The sequence below is a fragment of the Bombus pascuorum genome, chromosome 12 (assembly GCF_905332965.1).
Source record: "Bombus pascuorum chromosome 12, iyBomPasc1.1, whole genome shotgun sequence".
Classification (NCBI taxonomy): Eukaryota; Metazoa; Arthropoda; class Insecta; order Hymenoptera; family Apidae; genus Bombus; species Bombus pascuorum.
The window spans coordinates 8,019,435-8,041,852 of record NC_083499.1 but is presented as its reverse complement, the minus strand read 5'-3'; the positions used below and the strand labels follow the sequence as shown (position 1 = coordinate 8,041,852).

Below are 22,418 nucleotides of genomic sequence, written 5' to 3'. Positions count from 1 at the left end.
ATCTAATTGAAACAGACATCTAGTGAATATATATAAGGAAATGAATATTTCACAAGCATTTTAGGGTTCTCTTTGAAATTGATTCGTTCCATTTGTTAATAAAAGCAATTTTTCCTCGTACAAGAGTTCAATAGTCGATGTTTCTATGAAGTCAATAACAAACTTTTCAATCGTTAGTTCTCGGTTATAATCCGGGTGTCCCGTTGTTAGTCGATGCACGTGACGCTACGTGCTAGTCGATGCTGTAAATGGATCGTCCATTAATATCACGTACAATGTATTCCGAACGAAAGGGAATCTTTGATTGGATGCCCGTGAGAAGTATCTGGGTGATAATGAGCGCGGATGCGCCAGGAACGCGAGCGATCTATGTCGGATTTCAGGGTCACCACGAGACGAAGACCATACAACTCTTCGAGGAGTCCAGTGGTAAATTATTTCGGTTGGTCGCTAATTTTGTCGCGGTATGCCATACCGCGCAGAGAGTGCGGTGGTTAACCATTGCTACGTAGAGCGAAACAGCTTACTCGTTGTCTGCGTCCTTCCACGCTTATCTCCCCGATCTTTGCTTTCTTCTCCCGCACCCTCCTTTTCTATTTCTTTGTCTAGGCTTTTTCAGGACATTTGCTGGACGATTGACTCTCTATTTTCGCTTGTTAGAGTCAGTTGATCAGTCAATATTCTCCTCTAGGTTGAGAAAAGTTTATAGTTTCAATGAGAAACGCGAATTGCCCTGGAAATGTGGAGATTTCCACAAGAAATATATGTGCCTGACGTATCGCACAACAGGTTATCAAAGACGTATTAACTTTCTAATGGAAATAACGTGAGTCCCAAAGAAATTTGATCCAAGCATAACGAATTAGTCAATAAAAGAGTTAATTGCGTGACGAGGTGGAAAACAAATAACGCGGTGGCTACCCAAACTGTACCTAAAACACGCTGTAAAATCGTGAGAAGTTAATAAACGCAAGTGCGTCAGCGATAGCAATCGTCGAACATGCCTGTATGTGTGTGTCAAATGAGGAACGAAACGAGAAGAAATTGTAAGCTCTTCGATAAAGATGAAAATGAACTGTCTCTGAGATAAGTATGTGCGTCAATACTGATACTGTATCTTATCGAGTTCTGTCGTTTTTGCATAGATCGTAATCTTTGATCGTTGCAAAAAATCATTGTTAAATACGTTGCTAGAGACATATACGTTAAGTCTTCGATAATTTTGTTCTCAGGCATATTTTGCTATTAAAGGAAGATAATCATTGTGACCATCGTTGAATATATACCTACCGTGGAATATATTTACATATTCCGTTTTTGCTCTATGATTTAATTACGTGAAAGAAAAGTTCGAATAATCTGATAACGAAAAGACTTTACTTTGAAACGTGTCAATGTCATTTTCCGTCAAGGTTAGTGTTAGTACCTTGCCGAATTGTTTTATAGAAAACACATTTGTTTTTGTGTAAAAATCAATCGCAAACGTCGTAAAAATCTATCGATTTATTTAGAACGAAAATTTTTAATTTCTACAATAAAAGCTCTCGCGTATTAGACAAACGAAAAGGGATTAAGACCTTGGTTACCAGACCTTGGATTCAGAACCTGAGTTAACGCATCAGACATTTGATATTGAGGTTAAACGTTCCTCTTCGGTAGAAAGAAGAAGAAAAAACGAACAGTTTGTTTCTCTTAGCAAAAATTGCGAGGGCGTCGAGATTCCATGCATACTGATTCAAGTTAATAAATTCCAATTTTTTCATCCGGAATTCCATGCGTTCGTCTATTCTAATCACTCAAATTCGTTTTCTCTCGAATTAAATACTTCCTGAGCAAGTTATATAAAAAATCGCAACTATGTTACAGTTATGTACCTTCAGCCGCAACGCAAGTGGAATTTTTATGTTGTCGCGAAACACATTTCGACTTTTCTTTTTATTTCGATCATCGGAGAAAACGAATGCAAGGAAAATATTTACAGCGTTTATCGAGGCGCCAGTGATTCAAGATCGTCTAAATATTTCGATGCGTAGATCACGATTAATCTTACATCATAAATATTTTTCAACAAGAATAAGTTATATATGAAAATCTTTTCCGGCAGATTGGAACGTCCGGTCATGCCGCGACGTACGCTGAAAGTCTATAAGCTGCTGAAGAGTATTTTTGTCCGTGGATATTATCGATTGCATATACCCCTGATTCGTCCTCCCTTTCTCTTGCACATCGAACGTATAATTTGAACATATAGATTCTTCTCCTTATTTTATTTTCCGTCTATGTACGAGTTCTCCCATTCCAAAGCTGATAGACGTTTTATGCGTATCGTTTTAAGTTTACAAACATAGATCGCGTTTTGTTTCTGCTTTACACAGACTGACATAACATGACGTAAACAAAGGGAAGAATCTTCAGAGGAGAAATTATGATTTTGCACAAGTCTTAACATCTCTGTAAATAGTTTGTTCTTAATAGCTTTAACAGGGAGCTACTTTTTAGATTTGCTTCTAGAAAGAAATTATCGATTCTATGTACATGCGGGATTGCGAGACGAGAATCAAGATATTTTCAAGCGGATCTAAATCGATTTCGATATAATTCACAGATCAAATCGTATTAGAGAGGAAGAGTTTGACACGGTGGAACACGAGGTGGAACACAGTTTGTAAATTCAACGATGAGTGACGTGTCTCAATTGTGATTCACTGCAATGCGTCACAGTGAATAGAGAATCTTATTCTTGGTTCATCGTGGCTTATTGTTCGCAGTCACCTACTTTCATTTGCCCAATTGTATCGTTTGCTTCGCGCAACACTCTATGAGCTATGTGTCTGTATATATTTTAAAGCAGGAAATTTCACTCGGTTCCCGCAGCGTCCGAGAAAACATTTATTTTTCAACTACGACACGTTCACATTCCTAAAAGCCTTTCTCATCTTCCTAGCATATCTAATAAACGGATGGACTTTTTAAAAAACTACGCTATCATCGATTTGATGGAAAGTTCCTGCTCGTGATTGGCGGAATTTTACCAGTTTACTCCTATTTGACCGTATCACGTACTATAAATAGGTTTAAATAATCACGTGAGGCTTGCATACTGACGTAAACGTATGTAGTATTGTATAGAGTATCCATTTCCTAATATTAAACTGATTTTAAGCGTAATCGAGTTTATCGACGACACAGCGATAACTCGATGTAACCAAATAATTGGAATTACTTCGTCGTTGCATGTATCCATATAAGGGGACAGAAGATATAGAAGAAAGTGATAACGTTATCTCGAATTTACATCTTTTCTAGTTTGATCTAGGCTTTATTACGCGAGAGCCTTTTAAACCTTTCAGTTTTAAACGCTGGCGTGAAAATTCAATGGCACTCGTTGTTTTGGCCTTCCTCTCAGAGAAATTGTAAATTTCGTAAATCATCCACTCTGTTTAACGAGCTACTCCGAAAGAAAAGCTAAAAACACTCCGATTCTTTTTTTCCTTGTGTTTCACCAGATTTACGAGAAGTTAGGAATACGCGGTTCTCGCCGATCGAACGAGTGCCCGTAAAAATATCCTTTCGGAAGACACAATAAAACATGAAATAAAAAAATTTATCGCTGTTGATTACGGTACAGTATAGCTTTTGTCATTTGTTTATTGTTTACCTTTCACTTTTACGATTGGCCTTTATGTGACTCGGTGCTTACGCCACTGATTTCGCGCTAAAGAATCGGTAAAATAACGTAGACTTGTAAGAGGAAGGTTGGAGTAGTACGAAGTGAGATTACATGGACGAGAGAGGATGAGAGACCCAACTTCAACACCAAAATGGCGGAGACCTGGAGGGTTGAATGTGGCACGTGTTTGACAGCCTAACCCAATGGCGTAACAATAAATTTATACCTTTTCAAGCGTTTGCTAATAACTATCTCATAACTCTGATTCGTGGCATGTAGATCAATCGATTTACGATGTTGCGAAATAAAATGGTTAAAAGTAGATAGTTGCTCGTACGTATGTAGTTTCTTATTCGATCGACCAACTTGGTTCACGCTGCCAAAAAGGAAAAAGAATGGGACATCGGAGCTTAAAGTGAACGTTATTTTATCGATTGATGATCAAGTTAAACGGCCCCTCGTTCGTTCTAAATAGAATTTCAATAAATAAAAAATAAGAATACAATCGCAATGGGATTGGGGTGTAATACAGATATGTTTCTCTTTTATTTGTTAAATGTGTTTGAACTAGGAGAGCGTAAAGTACTAACAAATGATCATTAGGATGTGGATAACATTTTTTTAATCAGTATGAACTAAGCATTCTATTTCGACATTCAGGATTATCGGGAAAATTCTTATCGCTGTTTTCTGAATTCTACGCCTCTGAAGCCCGACCACCCCCGCGTACCACCCCAAGTACACCCCTAATGACGTCATAGGACAGTGGCGCCAACAACTCTGTACTGACGTCAGTCCTGAACATTGGGCAACTAAGTTTCCTTCGCGCTATGAATTCCACATTTTCCCCTTTCGTTTCGTACGAAAGAAGAAAGCGAAAAACAATACTTTCACGATATTGCGTCCCTTTCCCATTATCAGTTGATCTTTCGTGGTCTTTTTATTTCATTTATTAGGAAACGAAGCATCGCGCGCGCTTAGAATAGAATGGAGTTTTGCATATATCGTGCTATTATCGAGTCGGCGTAAAGCAGTACCTCTGTCATCGATTCATCATGACGACAGCAATGACGATCTCACTCGTCGCTAGTTATACGAGTTATAGTTGTAATTAATTTACGTCAAACCAATTGGTTGGTTCAATTTATTTTTCAATTTAAACTATGGCGTAACATATCGGTATCAGAACCAGAAACCTTCTAATCTTTCGCATTGTTTTACAATCGCGATGAACCATCCGTACAATAATCAATACGTGTTGTCCCTTGCTTTTTTCATCACTTTCTTCCATTTTTTCTTTTTTTTTTCTTTTTTTTTTTGCCGATTTTCCGTTTTGTGAAATTCGGAGATTCTTGAATCGTTGAAGAGAAGGAGCTGTTGTACTCGTATATTTCACAAGAGAGCACGGTTCCATCGGTGAATCGACTTTTCTAAGGTGCCGTTTGTGCTTACGTTCGCGCCGCACTATTCACACAATTCATTGTCAATGTCGTACACACAGAACGGGGTGATACTACGAAGATGGCTGTTTAAAATCTTTCAGTTTTACGGATATAACTCGCTTTAGAAATATTAGTACTGCATATATCATTTATCATGCGAGACGACGTAAATGCGCTGTTTATAAAGACTTCCATAAATATCCCTTGAATGTTTATTACGATTGACGTTTGCGTGATGGAGGAAGAAGAACAAAGATGTACATATTTCGTGGTGAAACGATCGAAATTCCTAAATATTTGAACGAGTAAGGGAAAATCAAGATATCCAATATTCCGAGAAAATTTATTAAAAGATCTTGACGTTTGCCATTGACGTCCCTTAATTGAAAAATAATGCGTTTAACCGCAATGTTTTCAATGTGTAACTGCAAATTTATGTATGTATATATATATATCCATACATGCATATTTGTGCTTACGTTGCATCCCGCTTTCTCGACGATTCATTGCCGACGACGATTCAGTGATATGTACATATACACATCATTCTCTGCGAACGAACGGACGAACGAACGCGAATCCCTCTTTTTATTGTCGCGACGATGACGTCAATTCTCTCTAATCTCGGCGCTCATTTCTGAAAATTATGATAGTACCGGTAGGCCAACGTACCGTCGACGGACGTTTAGGACGATCATCGGTTTCCTGATTACGACCCTCCTGCCTTGTACAAACGATTTTACCTTGTCGCTTACGGTTTTTCGTTTTGAAAATTAACTAATCGATACAATCAATCGTATGGCATTTAATTCAACGTCATCCATCATTTATATCTTAGCTAGAACGCTATGAATATTTTTTCTTTTAATTAAATACCATTTTTCCTTGATGTTTGACGTTTGACGTGATTCTAGAGTCGCATATAAATATGATAACGTTCGATGATCGTATCTTGTGTTCCGCCCTCTGGCTAGCGTTAATTCTGAAGAAATTATGATCCGCTATCGATGCTCACAATGTACTAGTAAAATCTATGTATGTATGTATGTGTTTTTTCACATAAATTTTCCCAGTCTTTGTACTAGAAACGATATTATGTAATATTAACGAAGGTCGAGATATACGCGATTGTTCTTCCTATGAAAGCGACCTTATAATTGTGGCATTTATCTTTTTAACATCGATTAAAAGAATAATAATATTGGAGATAAAGTTTAGGTAAAGATAAGGATAGGAAGGCACAAATTAGTACTGTAAACGTAGGCATTTAGCATAGTAAAGTAACGCTGCCAGGGTGCGGACTTGGACTAGCATACATTGTACCTATACTTATTAACTTTATTTCTATTATATATTCATCCACTGGTTCCTCTCTGTTCTATTCCGAGATAAACTTCAACAGGTATAAAACGATTTAACGAATTATCCTAATTCGCATACTTTGCTTTCGTACTTGTTTCGTAATATTTAGAGACTGTTTCGTTCTACCATGTTTTCATTTTCTCTATTTTACACAATCAAGATTTACCGTAAAAATAACTTTGCCAATGTTCATGTTCGACGTAGAACTTGAAGTTACAAAAAAAGGTCAGTTTTGAAGTTTCGATAGTCTTATAGATGATAGATGTACCTAGAAATGGACAGATGTGAATAAAGGGAAATGTGAAGGTGATAATAATATATCCTTCTCAAATACTCATTTGTTAATTTTTATTGCTATAGAGGTGTAATCGAAATAAATATTATGTGAATATACAGAGCGTGCTAGAAATACGAAAAGCACTGTGCGAATAAAGTGTAGGAACACCGTGACAATTGATAGATATATATATATGTTGTTCACCACATACTTTTGGTTTTCTTCGTAAAAAAACACGCTAACAAGGCTACCATTCAAAACATCGCGGTAATATTTTGCATAATTATTTAATTATTTAATTTTGCATAGTTATTATAAAATTCTGCCGACTTTCCATTTTCAGCATAACCGATATGAAGTTAATAATTTCTTACATACTCGTTTTCATTCGCAATTGTAGTATACATTATTTATACGTTACGTAAGACCTAGGAAAGCATTCTCTGATATCGATTAAGTGAAATGTTAGAATAAGCGTATACAGGAAGATAAATTACAGGAAATAAATACGACGATATTATACAATAGTCTCTATACTCTATATAATTGGAACATTCACTAAGCAATTTCTTCGCCTGGGAAATAAATAATCATTTCCTTTTTCCTTTTCTTTTTCGTTTCCTCGTTCCTTTGCTTTTCCTTTTTCTTTCTCGTATCTCTGCCGCTCTATTTGCATAGCTGTATTTGTGATCTATACAATTAGATCTACGTGTAAGAATATAATATAAAATCGCTTGATGATGGACGTAATGTTAAATAAATATAGTAATGTACAGTTCATTGAGAGGATCATTTTCATATGATATTTAACCATGAAGTACGCATTAACAATACATGCAGATAGTTTGAAGCTGATAAAGGAGAAAAAAAGACTCAAAACGATTTAAATTGAACGACGTTTGACGATACTCGAAATTGACAAATGTTCATCCTATTCTTATACGCGATTTAATGAGATGCAATGGTAATACTCGGAACGCGACAATGATAGCATGTACCTAATGTTTGTAAGGAGGAGACGCAATTTCTGAGAAATTTTTAAGCATCTTCTTCGGCCCATTCGAAACTCTCTTCTCCACCAGACGTTACTTCTTCGATGTTTGGCGATTCTTCGACGGCATTCCCACCGGTTACAGGTTTGCTTTCCGCTCCTTCTGGTTCCTCGACGAAAGGATCTTGTGCCATCTCAAACCGTTCTTCTTCTTGCACATCATCTTCGACCTTCGTAGAAAATAGCAAAAATAAGATATAATATTAATATTATACGTAGTATCGAGGAAAAACCGTTGAAACAGGTAGAAAGAAATAAAAGTGCTGACAGTCCGGGAGGGATGGATAATTCCGATAGGCCATAATTCCGTAGACCTTTAGGACATTGGGAAATTAAAAAAGCTGTACGTTATAGTAATACCAAAAACTCTGGTATGAAAAGGATATCTTAGTGGAGAGAGTGGTCAGTAGTCAGCAATCAGTAATCACTAATCTGTAATCACTAATCAGTTACGACTGAGTTGCAGCTGCAGTTGCGAGGAGGCTGCGAGTAGTTGCGGGTTAATTGTTACTCATGAGTTATCGAGACGTTGTTAGTTGTTGAAATTGGTATTTACCCTCGTATCGTCATCTGTAACTGGATCACAGAGCCTTTCTTCCCTTTCCTGATCAGTGATATCGCTGGTTATCACATCGTCGTGATAATGTTCGATGTCTTTCACTTCATCTGGATCGTCGAACGTAACATTCGCTAACCTTATCTCTGTTTCCTCTTGGTCACGAGCCTTCTCGAGTTCTTCCTCTATGATCATTCGCTCCTGTTCCTTCAACGTAGCCATTGTTTTAGCTTCTGCTATTTTCCTAATATAAAAAATTATGCATCAGTTACATCGTACGAGATTCACAATTCAAAAACACATATCTTCTTCTAATGCATAAATTATACCTTTCTTCCTCAAGTATTCTTTCGGTTTCCAATCGACTAGCCTCGATTTTCGCCTCCTCGACTTTTCTTTCAGCTTCGGCTTTTTCTTGTTCCACAATTTCGTCAAGATGCGCCAAACGTTCCTGCGCTACCTGTAATGCTTCCCATGCTTTCACCTCATCCGCTTCGAGTTTTACTATTTCTTCCTCGGCAGCCTGTTTCTTTTCTTCCTCAGTCCTATAACGAATCATCGAAGGATCGTATGAAATATTTTCAGTGCTCGATTATAGCGTCGTTATTAGATATCCGTGTCCCGCTAGCTCAATTACGATTTCAGTTCGACAGAGGTTGAAATTTTGGCTAGTATGTCGATTGCAAATCGATTAGCAGGTTACCTGGCCGAGTTCAATGTTATGATGTTAATCGTTTTGCCAACAGTCTCGCTTCTTGCATAATATCGTAATTACCGATACGTGCCAATTTTATTAAAAACTACGCACCTTGCCTCCTCAACAGCTTTAATCAGGTATTGCTCTATTCTTTTAACCGCCTCTTCCTTGTCATGTTTCACTGAAATTAAAATCTTCTCATTAACTGGTCGATCAAAATTTTCCTTGCTTAAAAATTTTTATTTTAAATTGACCAACTTTCATTTGTGCAACGTCTCGCGCACAATACATTACGATACGTTTTCAAAGACCGAACAAAGGAATTATATACGATACAAAACGAATATCATGCAACATAAAATAGATTTGGGAGTAATTGTACGCTATAATAATAATCATAATCATCTGGTTACATTTTATACTCGCCAGCTGACTCGGTATGTCTACCTACAATTTTTTTAATCAATTCTTAGGCAACTTCTTTTTCGGATCAACATACCAATTTTATTTGTCGCCTTCTTTTCGTCTGTTTCGTCCGACTCACTTACACCTTCTGTAATTTGAGGTTCTGAACTTGCTTTCGGCATAGATTCTTGATTGGTTTCTAGCTCGGATGTCGGTTGTGGCCCTTGAACTGCTTCTGATTCTGACTCTTGCAGGGCTTCCGTAACTGCTTGCGATCCCTGTTCAGATTCCGCTAGATTTACCGAGTTTAATTCCGGTTCTAACGATATCGCAGGTTCTCGAAGTGGCTCAGGTTCCTTCACAGATTCCACTTCCTTCGTGGATTCGGATTCCTTCACGGGCTCTTTTATAGCTTCCAATTCCGGTTCTGATTGTTTCACGGGTTCTGCTTGCTCCGCAGGTTCTACTTCTTTCGCAAGTTCCGCTTCCTTCACAGGTTCCGGTTCCTCCACAGACTCCGGTTCCTTCACAGGCTCTGGTTCCTTCACAGGCTCCGGTTCCTTGGCAGGTTCCAGATCCTTCGCAAGTTCCGTTTGCTTCGCAAGTTCCGGTTCTTTCGCAGGTTCAGGTTCCTTCGAAGGTTTCGCTTCTTTCACAGGTTCCGGCTCTTTCATAGGTTTGACTTTTTTCGCGGATTTAGGTGCTTTTACAGGTTCAGGTTGTTTGCTGAGTTCGGATTCTTGCAAGGGTTCGGGTTGTTTTGCAATTTCTGATGCAATTTCAGCCTCTTTTATAGTTTCCGGTTTAGATTGAGGTTCATTTACCGGTTCTGGCTCCCTTATAGATTGTAATGTCGAAGCTTTGGTTGCTTCGTCCTCCGTTCCCTTCGTTTCCGCTTTTCCTCGCTTAAATCCACGTTTCTTTTCTGGCTTTGATTCCGTTTCTTTATCTGTTTTAACTTCTACAAGATACATGGAACGATCACGATGTCATGTTTTGTATGGAACATGAACACTTGGAATTTCAAGAAGAATCGTACCTTTCCTCAGCGTTGATTCATCCAAATCAGGTTGCAACGCTCGCGCTAAAATTTGTCAAATTACGTGAACAAGGACAACGAAATAACATGTACAGGCTGCATTTATCGACGAAAGTTAGTGAGAAATATTACTGACCCTTCCGTAATTCTCTTTCCGTCATCGGCACATCTGGCGCTATAGAATAATACGAAACGTAAATATTCAGTTAACGATCAAGATTCCTGCGAGGCTATATTTCTGTATCTGAAATAAACACGAGTGAAAACGCGGAGTAAAGCTGCGATTAAAACGTTAGCCAGGGCAATATTTGGGAAGTGTGTTACGATACAAAACGTATTTGTTAATTCACCATATCCTATCGACACGGATAGGATGCTTTACAAAGATAAAGCAAATTAATATTTACACATACGATGGTGTGCGACCAATGAATTAGAATATTAAAGAACTTTGAATACGAGAATATCGGCGATGAAATTATTTCTGCGATTTATGATATTTCCTCTTACGACGAAATATTACGACGTAATACGATTTGCAGGAACGATGAATCGGATTGTTGTCCTCGTTTTATCTCGGTTTTGCGTTTGTCTCCGATTATACATACGTGGAAACGATGATCGTAATACGATGGTCAATGAATAAAAACACACGATTTATACTTAACATGTTTCAACTTGAGTAGCATTCGCTTCTTCGCTGGGATTTTCACGTTCGTTTATGTTACAAATTACATTTTCATTAGGATTATATTTAGATAGCGCTCGTAGCACGAAATGAACTCGTGCGAGACTCTTTCGTCCCTTTTAATGCAAGATTGTACGATACTGTGATATCGTTATCGTAATAACGACTCTTGTCGTTACAGTGCCGTTACTGTTACTATTAAAATTAATATTTCTTTTCAACAACCGAAAACCACTCAACTTCACTTCAGAAACAAAATGTCAGCCGGCCTAATTATTAGAAATGTAGGTAAAGCACGTAAGGAATCTTACCTCGAAGCAATGCATTCACTGCTAAGCCACTTCTTCTAATTTCCCGATTTTTGTGCAAGGGGAACAATTCACGGTGCTGTTTTAATCATCGGTTATGCTTAATTTATTTGGACATTTTCTGGCAAGGTCGAACAGATTCAACGAGAAACGAAATAATGAACATCGTATTAACATCCAATATAATTACAGATTACTCGAATCGTGCGTAAAAATTTCTCAAGGAAATGAAATTTTGCTCAAACAGTACGATACAAACGATTACTCGTAACTGCTATTACGAAATTACGATCATTCATAGAAATCGAATTAAGTCGACACAGACGTGTCTAACTTTTAATGAAATACTCGACTATCAGTCTCGGGTTTTTACCTCGGGCAGAAATACTTTCGGTAAAGATTTTCACACGCGATCGATCTTAGAATAAGGAACATGTTGCGCGAGTCATCTTTGTATAGAAGCGGGAACGTGCGTTCCCAAATTAAAAGGCGGTAGTTTCGTTGATTTAAAAAGTGAAACGATATTTAACGCGAGCGTAGTCACTCCTCTGCGGGTGTCTCGTTTTCTTTCACTTCCTCCTCCTTCTTTTTGTTTTTTGTTGGATCTTCGTATAGCTCTGGAACTCGATCCCTCCATCCTTTGCCTGAAACGTTGAAAAAAGCCGAACTGGTTCTTCTCTGCCATTTTTACCCGCGTGTACGTGTCCAAGTCATCCGATTCTGCCTGATACTGAAGTTCGTCTTCGTGCAAAATCTTGCTTTCTTTTCGGTTTCCAGTTTCAAACCGCGTATCGTCGTGATTGCCGTTTATTCCGTTAATGTGCGCGGTGACGATGAAGATGAACAAAGTAAGAAAAGAAAAACGTACTGAACCGTTTGATGCAGCATAGACGAGGAAAAAAACAATGTTCTGTCTCACACCTTCGTCGCTACATACATGTTTCATTAGACACAATATACATATATATATATAATATAACAGAAATGTACAGCTACGAACAAAATACGAGGAAAAAAAAAAAGATAAAGAGGAAACTACGTAACGAACGAGGAAAAATACGCTAAAATATAAGAATAACACAGCACAGCAAAAATTGTCAGATAGAGCGCATCAATGGCAATCCATCCAAAAAAGAGAAGAAAAAGTAGAAAACCGAGCGGGAAAGAAAAAACCAAAAAAACGTACACACAACGGCGTCATATGGCCGCTTTTATTTTCCAAAATTTTCTTTAAGATATATGTGATAACAGAGTGCGAGGGAGATTAATGCCAAATGACATTCTAATTCTTTTTTTTTTCTTTATCGACATCGGATAGTAAGAAATCGCTTTGCATTTATAATTGTACGTTATATTTCGAAAGATATAATTAGTGTCATTCGCGCATTAAACTTTCCCGCTATAACGTACTACTACGTATTCCTATTGTTTCTACATGTTTCGTGTTCGAATTCAGTAAATTATTGGTTGATTTGTACCGTCTGTTTCATATAGACGTCGATCGCAAAGGAAAGCTAGTGCACTCGAGAGTATTTCTTTTCTCGAATCGTCGTACGTGTCGTTCGTGTCCGATTGTCAGTTATAGTGTTCGTAACCGTCGTTTCATTAAGTATACATAATCGTGGCGTCGCGTCGGTATATCGAAATTACTCACAGGCGTTAGCCGCCGCTTCGCGGTTCTTGCTGTAGTAACTCAGAAAATTGACATCGTTTTTGACGTCCGAAGGACGTAAATCAGCAACCTTGAAGTAGGGTTTCCTGACCGATTGTGGCTTGCCGGCGACATATTTAACGCAAGCCAGATTACCGAAGTTACCTCGATCGGGTACATCATACCAGGAAATCGGCTCTATCGTGTCTTTCTTCGCGTTGTGCTTTCCAGAGATTAGTCGACGGACGTAATCCCCGCTGCCCATACGTTCTGGTATTATCTCTTCCGCGAAGTCGCTAAAAATTAAACGGTTCGTATTATCGTGCCGTCGAATGATATATTTCGGAGTATCGATCGCTACGCGATTCGATCGTCTAACAAATGCTTAGAATCGTGCTCTAGAATTGCTTTCATTTTCGTTCTAACCGCATAACAATCGCTGCTTAAATACCTTGCTACGGCTCGTGGAATGAAGACGTGAACTCGTCGAAGAAGAGAATCCACTCTCGCACGTATTTCCCTCGCCTCGTCGTCGAAGTACTGCGAAGAGAGATACGTAAAATATACGTCGAACGAAGGACCACTCTCTTACGAGAGGAATTATATATGTATCTACTACGATTTGTTCGTTATTCGGTTAATCCAGTTGACCGACTCTATTGGATTAAGTTCTATATTCTGAAATGAAGAGACGCGACAAAGATACGATACGAAGTTATGAATTTCAGGTGTTAAGCATGCTCCGAACGTAGTCCTCCAAACACGAAATTCGTACAGGCTGTTCGAAGAATTAACAATGCTCGCAGAGTCAAGTGCGACTCGTCAAGTATGGATCATAGGAGTGTAAAAGCTCTACATTTCTCGAGATGTCCATTAAAAAGACGACGCGATTCCGCCGAACAAGGATGCCAGATGTTGCGTGTCGAAGACGAGTTGAAATCGTGAAGAGACACGACGACGACAATGATCGGTGTAATACGATCGATGACATGGATGATGACTGGATGACGCTCATGCTAATGGCCACGAATGATGACGCTGTTTTGCACTGAACAGATATCACGAGAAACGTGGCAGACTTACGATGTGATCCTTGGATCGAAGATACTTTTCCGTGTAGGATTCGGTCGAAGGTCTTGTCAGGTTGCGTATCCTGTTGATCTCAGCTGCAAGGACGCTGGGACGTACGCGCGCATGAACTCTTATCGGTACCAGACTGCCGCCATGGTACACGGTATGGTACGGCAGGTGGATTACAGTCACGAGCCGTTTATGAGCCACGTATGGCATGCGAGGAATGCTTCTCAACTAGAGGCACGAACTCTGCTTTACTAATACGTCGACTAATTGTTACGTTCCCAGCGGCATCAGCGACAATTAGCTTCTCACAAGCGTACTCTTCTTAAGCTCGCACTAGCTCCATTTAAGCGTACGATCTTTCTCATTCTCGCCATCTTTCTCTCTCCCTTTCTCCCGTTTCCTTTTCTGTTCCTCATTCGTTTCCATAAATTCGTTCGAGCGATTAGCAGCAGAGCGCAATAGGCAATCGATTAGATACATAATCACGATTACCGTGATCGTTACGTGCAGCGATGTTCCAGATGTTTCGATGATAATTAGAGATAGTAAAGCATTTACCTGTGTGCGATCGCGTTAATTGTAAGAAGAATCGATGAACGCGTGCACGTTTCTATATTTTCCTTGATTTACGAAAATGAATAGCGATAGATGATGAGTTTGGTTAATAGAAGAGAAGCCAGTTCGGCCAAATTCTAGCGATCGACGTAACGATCGAATGATGGTTTAATAGTGCAGATGAAATAAGCAGAAAAGCGTCGTTTAACAAAATAAGAAGAAATCGCACTTGCCGCATTTCGCATTTGCAATTCAACACTTTCTGTGAACATTTTTGCAAGCGAGCTAGTTTCTTGTCCATTAGCGTCAATTCCATGCTACTTACCTGAAGAATCGTGGAGATCGGTAAGGTAATCGGCCGGTCCTGCGGTTCCGTTTCGGTTGTATTTATAAAGATGAATGTTTTGTGTTTCATTTAATCGATTTTCGACGATATCGGGCGCAATCCAGCAGCGGCAGGGGACGAGGAGTCACGTAGGAAGCAGAATAAATAGAAAGAAGAAGAACAACAGCCAGTTAGTAACGTTTGCAGTATAGTATCCTTTTCGGCACTCTCTTTTATCTTTCTCTTTATTTATTCCTTTATTTCCTTGTTTACACACGTGCGTATTATCAAATAGTAATCATCGGTCGAATCGATCATGTATTCTCTCGATAGAAAGCGATACATAACGGGAAGAAGGAAAAGCAAGGAAAAGTGTACCTTTGACGGAAAAAAAGTAATGCTACGACAGTTGTAATGAATTTTCGATCATTCGTAACAAGTAATTTGGCCGATTGTCGCGTTGTGTGTCTATTGAGATGGGTTTGAGTGTTAGTCACAGTTAGCAGTTTGATACACAAAAGTGAACGTTCGCATTATATTCGAATATAGTTGATATACTGACGAGTTATCTTTATAATTTTATTTTCATCGCAAAGATTCTAATGCGTTCTCTTTCATTAATTCACACTATCATTGCACACGCTAGAAGAAACGAAACTATGCTTGCACGGATATAAAACTCTTGATTTGCTATGCGAAAGCAAAAAAAACACTCCCACACGTACAATTGATAAGTAGAAAGAATCGATAACTACGAAACAAATCCTATACGTTGGATCCATCGAACAAAGTCAATTAAATATTGCACGAAATAAGTAAAGCGGTACTTTCGAATTTATTATTTAAATCGAAACAAAGATTCACATAACCATCGTTACAATATTCAGTGTGTCGTTTAATTATTAATGCGATGTACTTAACGGTGTTCTATAATTGTCGCGTCTACGAAACATCTAAGTACAGCTACAAAATTCATTTTCACAGTAATATAATATATAAGTAGTACGTGTTGCTACAAATACCATATAGCGGCGATATTTAAACGATGCAAATAAAAGAAAAAACCTGAACCCCGTTTTCCTATCGAATTATATACTTCGTCCGAATTGATTCGCTTCGATGAAGATTCGAATAGATTCGAGTAAGTAATCAAAAACGTAAATCGACGGTTCTTTCGTTTCACCAAAATCAATGTTCGTATCCATATAACTTAGATGTTGAAGATGTAATCGAAATTCAATGTTAAATCGTTTTTTGATCAAAATCGGTGAAACGAAAATATCGAAGGCCATCTGGTCGGGAATTTAGACGCGGTAGGAGAAATGGCGGTAAGTTGTACCGCCAGGTAAACGACCGGAAGTGTGGGACTCGTAAGAGGAATGATAGCTTCCAGGACCGCCACCACTCGATGTCCTAGATGACCTCTCGGTCGAATACGATCCGTACGGTCCGCTCTCCCTCTTGACGACGTTCTCTTCGGTGTAGCTAGTCCTCTGCGGACGGCGGCTGTACGAGTACGGATCCGTAGAGGAGGAGGAACTCGATGAGCTGGTGTTGGTGTAGGCATAGCTGTACTGCTCTTGAGCAGCCCTCACCCCGGTTTCCGGGTAGTCACGGACCACATAATGCCGAGGCGTCTACAGATTCGGGTTACACAAGGTCAACAATGTGGAGAACAGGCATTTCCGGAGAACAGAACTTTTTCATTTTTTTACTAAAACATTTTGATCACATATCGCACTTTTCTCTCTATATACTGTGTTTATCGCGTGTCTCGTGAGTCGCGAAGCAACGCGATCTAACAGCAAAAATGGATCAAACGTTACGATTTCTTTTTTGAGTAATCATGGAAGATCCCAAGTTAAAAAATTATAAGCTTCGCGAGCGGATTTCATTGCAGCTTAAATATTTGCAGTTTGATTTGTTGCGGGTAATTGATCTTTAATCTTGATCGAATTTTGAGTCAAACGTTTTGCGTAATCGTTCTGTCATTCCTGTCTTTTACCCGTTTGAAATTTGGCTGGCTCTGTTCTCCGTTTTGGAATAACATGTATTGGAGAATAGGACGTATCGCGTATCACGGTATAGTATTAATGGAATAAAAAATACAACCGGTACTTCGTCCGATTCATCTTGCCTCGTGTAGTTTGATCGTTATCATTAAAATATCGATTAAAATGCTTATAACGAGACACGATCCTTTAATTGTTGATCGTTGCCAATGTTACTTTTAAGAATTCAGACGAAGCGGTGGGTGGACTTTTTCGAGATTGAGAACGTTAAGATTTGGGTTATATTGTTTGAATCTACGATATAACTACGTATGTTAAAATGCGGAAGAAAAAAGTAAAGGGATCGCTAAGATATTTTATGATAATACATATATCGATCTATCTGTAGACACACAACGTGCGGGCCAATTATAAACGTAGAGCGGTACACGTATGCATTAATAATGTCTCCTTGCCGAGATATTCAGGACACTCTAGAGTGCAACGTTGAGCAACTGAATTAGCCTTTGCCAAGAAACACATGGATAACGTAATGTAATAGTGTCTACGTTATGTTCGTATTCTTCGCTCATATGCACGAGTGCATCTCGGTGTCTCGTTTCAACTTTAGCTTTCGACCTAAAACTTTTGGTCTCTTTCAACTTTGCTCACCTGCATCGATATTTAAGCTTAATAGAAAGTTTAATCTTCCAACTATCTGTAATACCGATATGAAATAAGTTCATAACCCAGACGTCGATAGTACTATAGCACAAATGTATTCTTAATCGGTTTCCTCCTTCTTTCCACAAAGAGTATCACTGAGATACGATTATTATTGTATATTATAGAACAGGGTATTGTTCGACTCAAGGTCTTCAACTTAATGCGTTTAGATGAACGTATCTTGAGTAGTAATGAATCCAGTAAACACGCTTTTCGAAATCGAAACACTTTATTTGTTCGATGTGCATACAAAGTAAACGAACAAGAAAACGAAAAATAAAGCAACGGTGGTATATGTATAAAGCAGTAATCCATAATTTCCATAGTCGTTCATGGTTATGGAAAACAAGATGTTTGTCTGTATATATGTATATTTGTATGGGCTAAAAAAGAAATAACGCGAAAGTATCAGGTTCGTACAAAATTTGTACAAAAGGGAAAGATTTGAGCTATTATCGTCGATTATAAAACTCTAATCTTCGTGAGAATGTCGGTCTAAGGAAATGCCAAGATAAAATTCAAAGAATGAAAAGTAAAGACTAGTAAAAATATTTCTAAACCGATCAAAATTAATCGTCCTAATATTCATCACTGAATTAATTCCAAGTTCTACGAAGCAGAATATTAAAACATCTATCAGTCGTGTCGAATTCTTAGATTATCTTTTTACAAAACGATATCGTTTGTTTCCAATCAAACGTCATTTACTCGCAACGGTGTTGTTAAAATCGGTACCAAGAAGGCGTTTGGAGTGCCATCAGTATTCTAGTATGACCACTAGCGGGAGGAACGATGTGCCTTTTAGTAGATACTTGTCTAGAAAGCACTCCTTTCTCGAAAACGTGACCCTTGGTTGCCAGTTCGGTCGCCGCGTCCAGGCTGACCTTTGACACTGCGCCACCATCCACCAACTGTCGACTATGGTCCTCTCTCGCGGGATTTTTACCACGCACAACACCCTCCTTGTCCTTCAGGGTAACGTATTGATAAAATTCTTTTTTTGGATCTTGCTTCTTACGTCCCCAAACGGTGAATGGTTCTGGTACCAGGGATGGTCGTGGAACAAACGGCACTTTTTCCCACGGAAAGTAGTCCTGCTTCTGTAAATTTCATCAGGTTCGAGATGCGTTTAACTTCTGTCCCATTCAATTGCTTCCTTTTCTTATTCGACATCGTTTTCCCTTTCGTCGTCGAGCGTCGATCAAAAACTTTGTTCCTTTCGATATCTTCACTTCCACACCATTCTTCCGTATTATCGCTATGCTATTTGTATCGATCGCTGATATTATATTAGTAAAAGTCATGACATTTCCGTCTAAAAATCGTGCGTGTGTCATGACAGTTACTCTGGAGTATAAAGAGAGTATAAATATTATCTTCTTTCTCTTCCCCGCGATGATTCTTGACGCGATATTATTTTCTGCCACAGTATATGTTTCTTATCCTTGTGTAAAAATAGATCAAAGCATCGTGAATGGTATACAAGGAACGCAACATCTCGCGCCCCCATATTCGCCTCCGCACATTCCGAATCGTTGATGTCGATCGAAATTTTTTACGGCACAACCCCTCCTTATATCATCTCTACAAATACGTTCATTCGTGCTGCAGGATTTTCTTTCACTTTAAATATTTTCGTGCGATCACTCGTGTAACTTTCCATAAAAATTATTTTTATTCTCTCTCTCTCTCTCTTAATCATCACGAAAGTGTGACAAAAGACACGGTCTGTCTAATTACCCCTCTTCCTACATGCGGAGGAATCGTTATTTTAAGATCTAAGTACAACGCAAGAAAAAGAGGATTCTCTCTTCCTCTGTCCATTTCGTTAGGCTGGAACGACGTTCGATAAAAATAGACATCAAGTTATATTACCGATTCTAATTGCGAGCAGTTTGAGCAATAGTCACGAAACAATGAGAAACATGAACTGCTACGACACAAAATCTGGGAAGCAAGTATGGTCACTAGAAATCATGTATGAATTTCCGTGACGAATTTTAACTTTTGTGGTGGGAGTCAACGTCGTTGGTTCGTCGGGAGTCTAAATTAGGGCAGAGTAACGCAACACCGATGCTCAGAAATCCCCTCTACTGAAACGGAGAAAGACGGAAAATGTTTTAATAACATCTTCAACCATCGAAAGATGTTTCCTCGTCGGCGTGTTGTTTCGTCAACCTCTTTGTCATTGAAATCGTTCGAGATGCTCGAGTTAGAGGCCTCGGTGAAGATCTCTCGAACATAATTAGAATTACCGAGGAGTTAAGTATTTAGGTCAGCTTTTAACGGTACCATTGATGGATGCATGATCAACAATGGAACAGCCCAATAATCTAAACTGCGAAGAAGTCACTGCGACTATAACATGTTGTTACAACAAGATTTCACTAATATTTCTCGATAAATGATTCCTTCTGTTACTGATTCTGCCCAAACTTGTCACTCAGTTACATTTGTACAATTCGTTCATTTGTATTTTTAAATATACTCTGTTCAGTTGGTTTTTGTCATATGATAGATTTGTCAGCCCATATACGTTTTCGTGTTCACGGATCCAAAATTTGCCGGGTCGTACGGCATCTAAGTTTAACGCGACGGAGTCCCGGAAAATGGCTGCACCGCTATGAATAGGCTTTTCTCTAATTCTCCTACTCGCAAATCACTTCGATTATATCAATTTTCAATTTTTTTATTTCGGAATAAAAATAACCATTGTAATGTAATAATTGTCAGTCTCGAGTAAAAGTTTACGAAGACTTTTGCGAATTTTATTATTTGTCTCCTCTGTAGGTAAATCCTATTTCGGATCGAAAATATCTCTCATCTCGATTTAATATTTGAAGAATTGACACAAACAGGCACATGAAACAATAACCGATGAAACCCTGGTTACTATAGGGCGTAACATATACATACAAAACAGATTCAAAACGGGCACAACGAGGGTGTCTTGAAAACAAATCATTCAACAAGTAATTTTTTTCCGTCCGTTTAAGTCGACGGGTAACTCGTTTCAGAGCTTATTTGATGCAGGTAAAATTAATTCCGTAAACTGGAAGTTATTACCGTGCAGTTATACGTTTAACTCTTTTTAACTGATATACTTGTCAAGTTTGCATATTAATTCAAGTGTGTAGGTTCTACTAACAATAATCGTGTAATTGACTGGTATTAAATATTTATTTGATTTTTAGGAGACACCGAGTGCATGTTTCGAGGTTCAAAAAACTGTCAAACAATAACAGTAATAACAATGACAAAAGTAGTAACAACGAATAACAATATTGATCGGAATACAGTGTGGAAGTAGAGACTTCGAAATGCATCGAACTCGATCCGCCGACAGCAATAACGATTCGTTTAGATCGTACTTGTATCGTGGTTGATATCGTGCCTGTCGTTGATCGATTTCGCAAACGAACGGGTAATCAAGGAGTGTCGATCTTTCGATCGTTAAAGAGCCAACGTTTCGCAATTTTATCGATTTTGCAAATATAATATGTTAGCAAACGTGAAACTGCCGCGCATACAAATATCTTCGAAAATTTGACAGAAATTTTCCGAGAAACAAAACGTTGACTCTGGATCGAAAAAGGTCCGAACAAGGGTGGTTCGGTTAAAGTGTTTCCGAGTTACACTCGACGCTCTTATTCGACGTTAGTGCCATCCAGCAAAACATTATTAAGACATACTTCATCCCGCTCTTTCAACAATCCCATATATACTGACCGTGATGCTGTAGGACGAAACGAGAGGCCGTGAGTAGGGTCGTCGGGTTGTATAGAAGTCGCTCTCGTACACCATTTTTCCTTTCAGTTCGTTTTTCTTTTCGGTTAAAAATTCGCTCGTTCGTCGGTGCTACGTGTACCTTTCGTTGAACTCTTGTCGACAAACGAATTGCTGCACGTACGGTTGCTATCTGTCGTAATCTGTTAACGTGCGCACCAGAGTGAAAGATCCACCACTGCAGCCACGATGAAGGTACGTACGATTCTATCCGTTCGCTGAGACTCTTCTTCAGCTTCTACTATGATCGTTCCACCCCACTTCGATCCATCTTTCTCTTTCCTTCGGTACACGCACGAGAGGGAGCGAATTTTACGTATACGTATACGTATACGTACGCCGCCTCCTCTCGCGGTCACCACTTTGATTGCGTCATTTTCGGCACACGGCCTAATGCATCGAAAAAAATAGAATTGTGTTAAGGTTGCAGCTGACAACCCTCTTTTAATGTTCTCTTCCATGATTCCTTCTTTTCTTCTCTCCTTTATCCCCCTTTACATCTTACCTTTGCCAGATTTCTAATTTATTGACATTTAAACCTGCTGAAAATTTAAATATCAATAAATTAAATAATACGCTTTAATGAAAAGTGAATGCCAATCTTTATTAGCAAACCAATCCATATTAGCAATGCCAATCTTTATTAGCAATAGACTCCCGTTTATCTGCGTAAATCTACGCACTTCTTTCATTTATCTGTCTTTGGACGACTCACAATATGAATTACATAAAAATTACTTTCAATTTCATGTTTATTTACTTAACAATACGTCGTATCTGCGATTATGCGTTATATTATGTCAGATATT

The 22,418-nt window shown here is 38.7% G+C and overlaps 1 protein-coding gene across 3 annotated transcripts; it reads right to left on the bottom strand.

Moving 5' to 3' along the window:
- Window positions 1-6,805: 6,805 nt before the first annotated feature.
- Window positions 6,806-21,881, bottom strand: LOC132912617 (golgin subfamily A member 6-like protein 22). 3 transcript variants are annotated; one of them, XM_060970182.1, is made up of 12 exons: window positions 21,553-21,881; window positions 15,107-15,145; window positions 14,230-14,454; window positions 13,598-13,686; window positions 13,150-13,442; window positions 10,636-10,674; window positions 10,500-10,544; window positions 9,555-10,421; window positions 9,167-9,236; window positions 8,688-8,903; window positions 8,359-8,602; window positions 6,806-7,972 (listed from the first exon to the last, which is right to left on the bottom strand). In XM_060970182.1, exons 1-12 carry the CDS (start codon window positions 21,625-21,627, stop codon window positions 7,790-7,792), a joined length of 2,385 nt encoding a protein of 794 aa, XP_060826165.1. In that variant the 5' UTR covers window positions 21,628-21,881; the 3' UTR covers window positions 6,806-7,789. The 3 variants fall into 3 exon arrangements, with proteins under 3 accessions (XP_060826165.1, XP_060826166.1, XP_060826167.1); XM_060970183.1 differs by lacking the exon at window positions 14,230-14,454; XM_060970184.1 differs by lacking the exons at window positions 14,230-14,454; window positions 15,107-15,145.
- Between the last annotated feature and the right edge of the window lie 537 nt (window positions 21,882-22,418).

What these genes read in the sequence shown, in the direction of transcription:
- LOC132912617 (XM_060970182.1), bottom strand. Translation starts at nt 21,627, where the DNA reads ATGGTGTACGAGAGCGACTTCTATACAACCCGACGACCCTACTCACGG. An exon ending in TTCGATCCAAGGATCACATC is followed by an intron (nt 13,687 to 14,229) that starts GTAAGTCTGCCA and finishes CTCTCTTCGCAG; the next exon opens with TACTTCGACGACGAGGCGAG. An exon ending in TGAATCAACGCTGAGGAAAG is followed by an intron (nt 10,422 to 10,499) that starts GTACGATTCTTC and finishes TGTATCTTGTAG; the next exon opens with AAGTTAAAACAGATAAAGAA.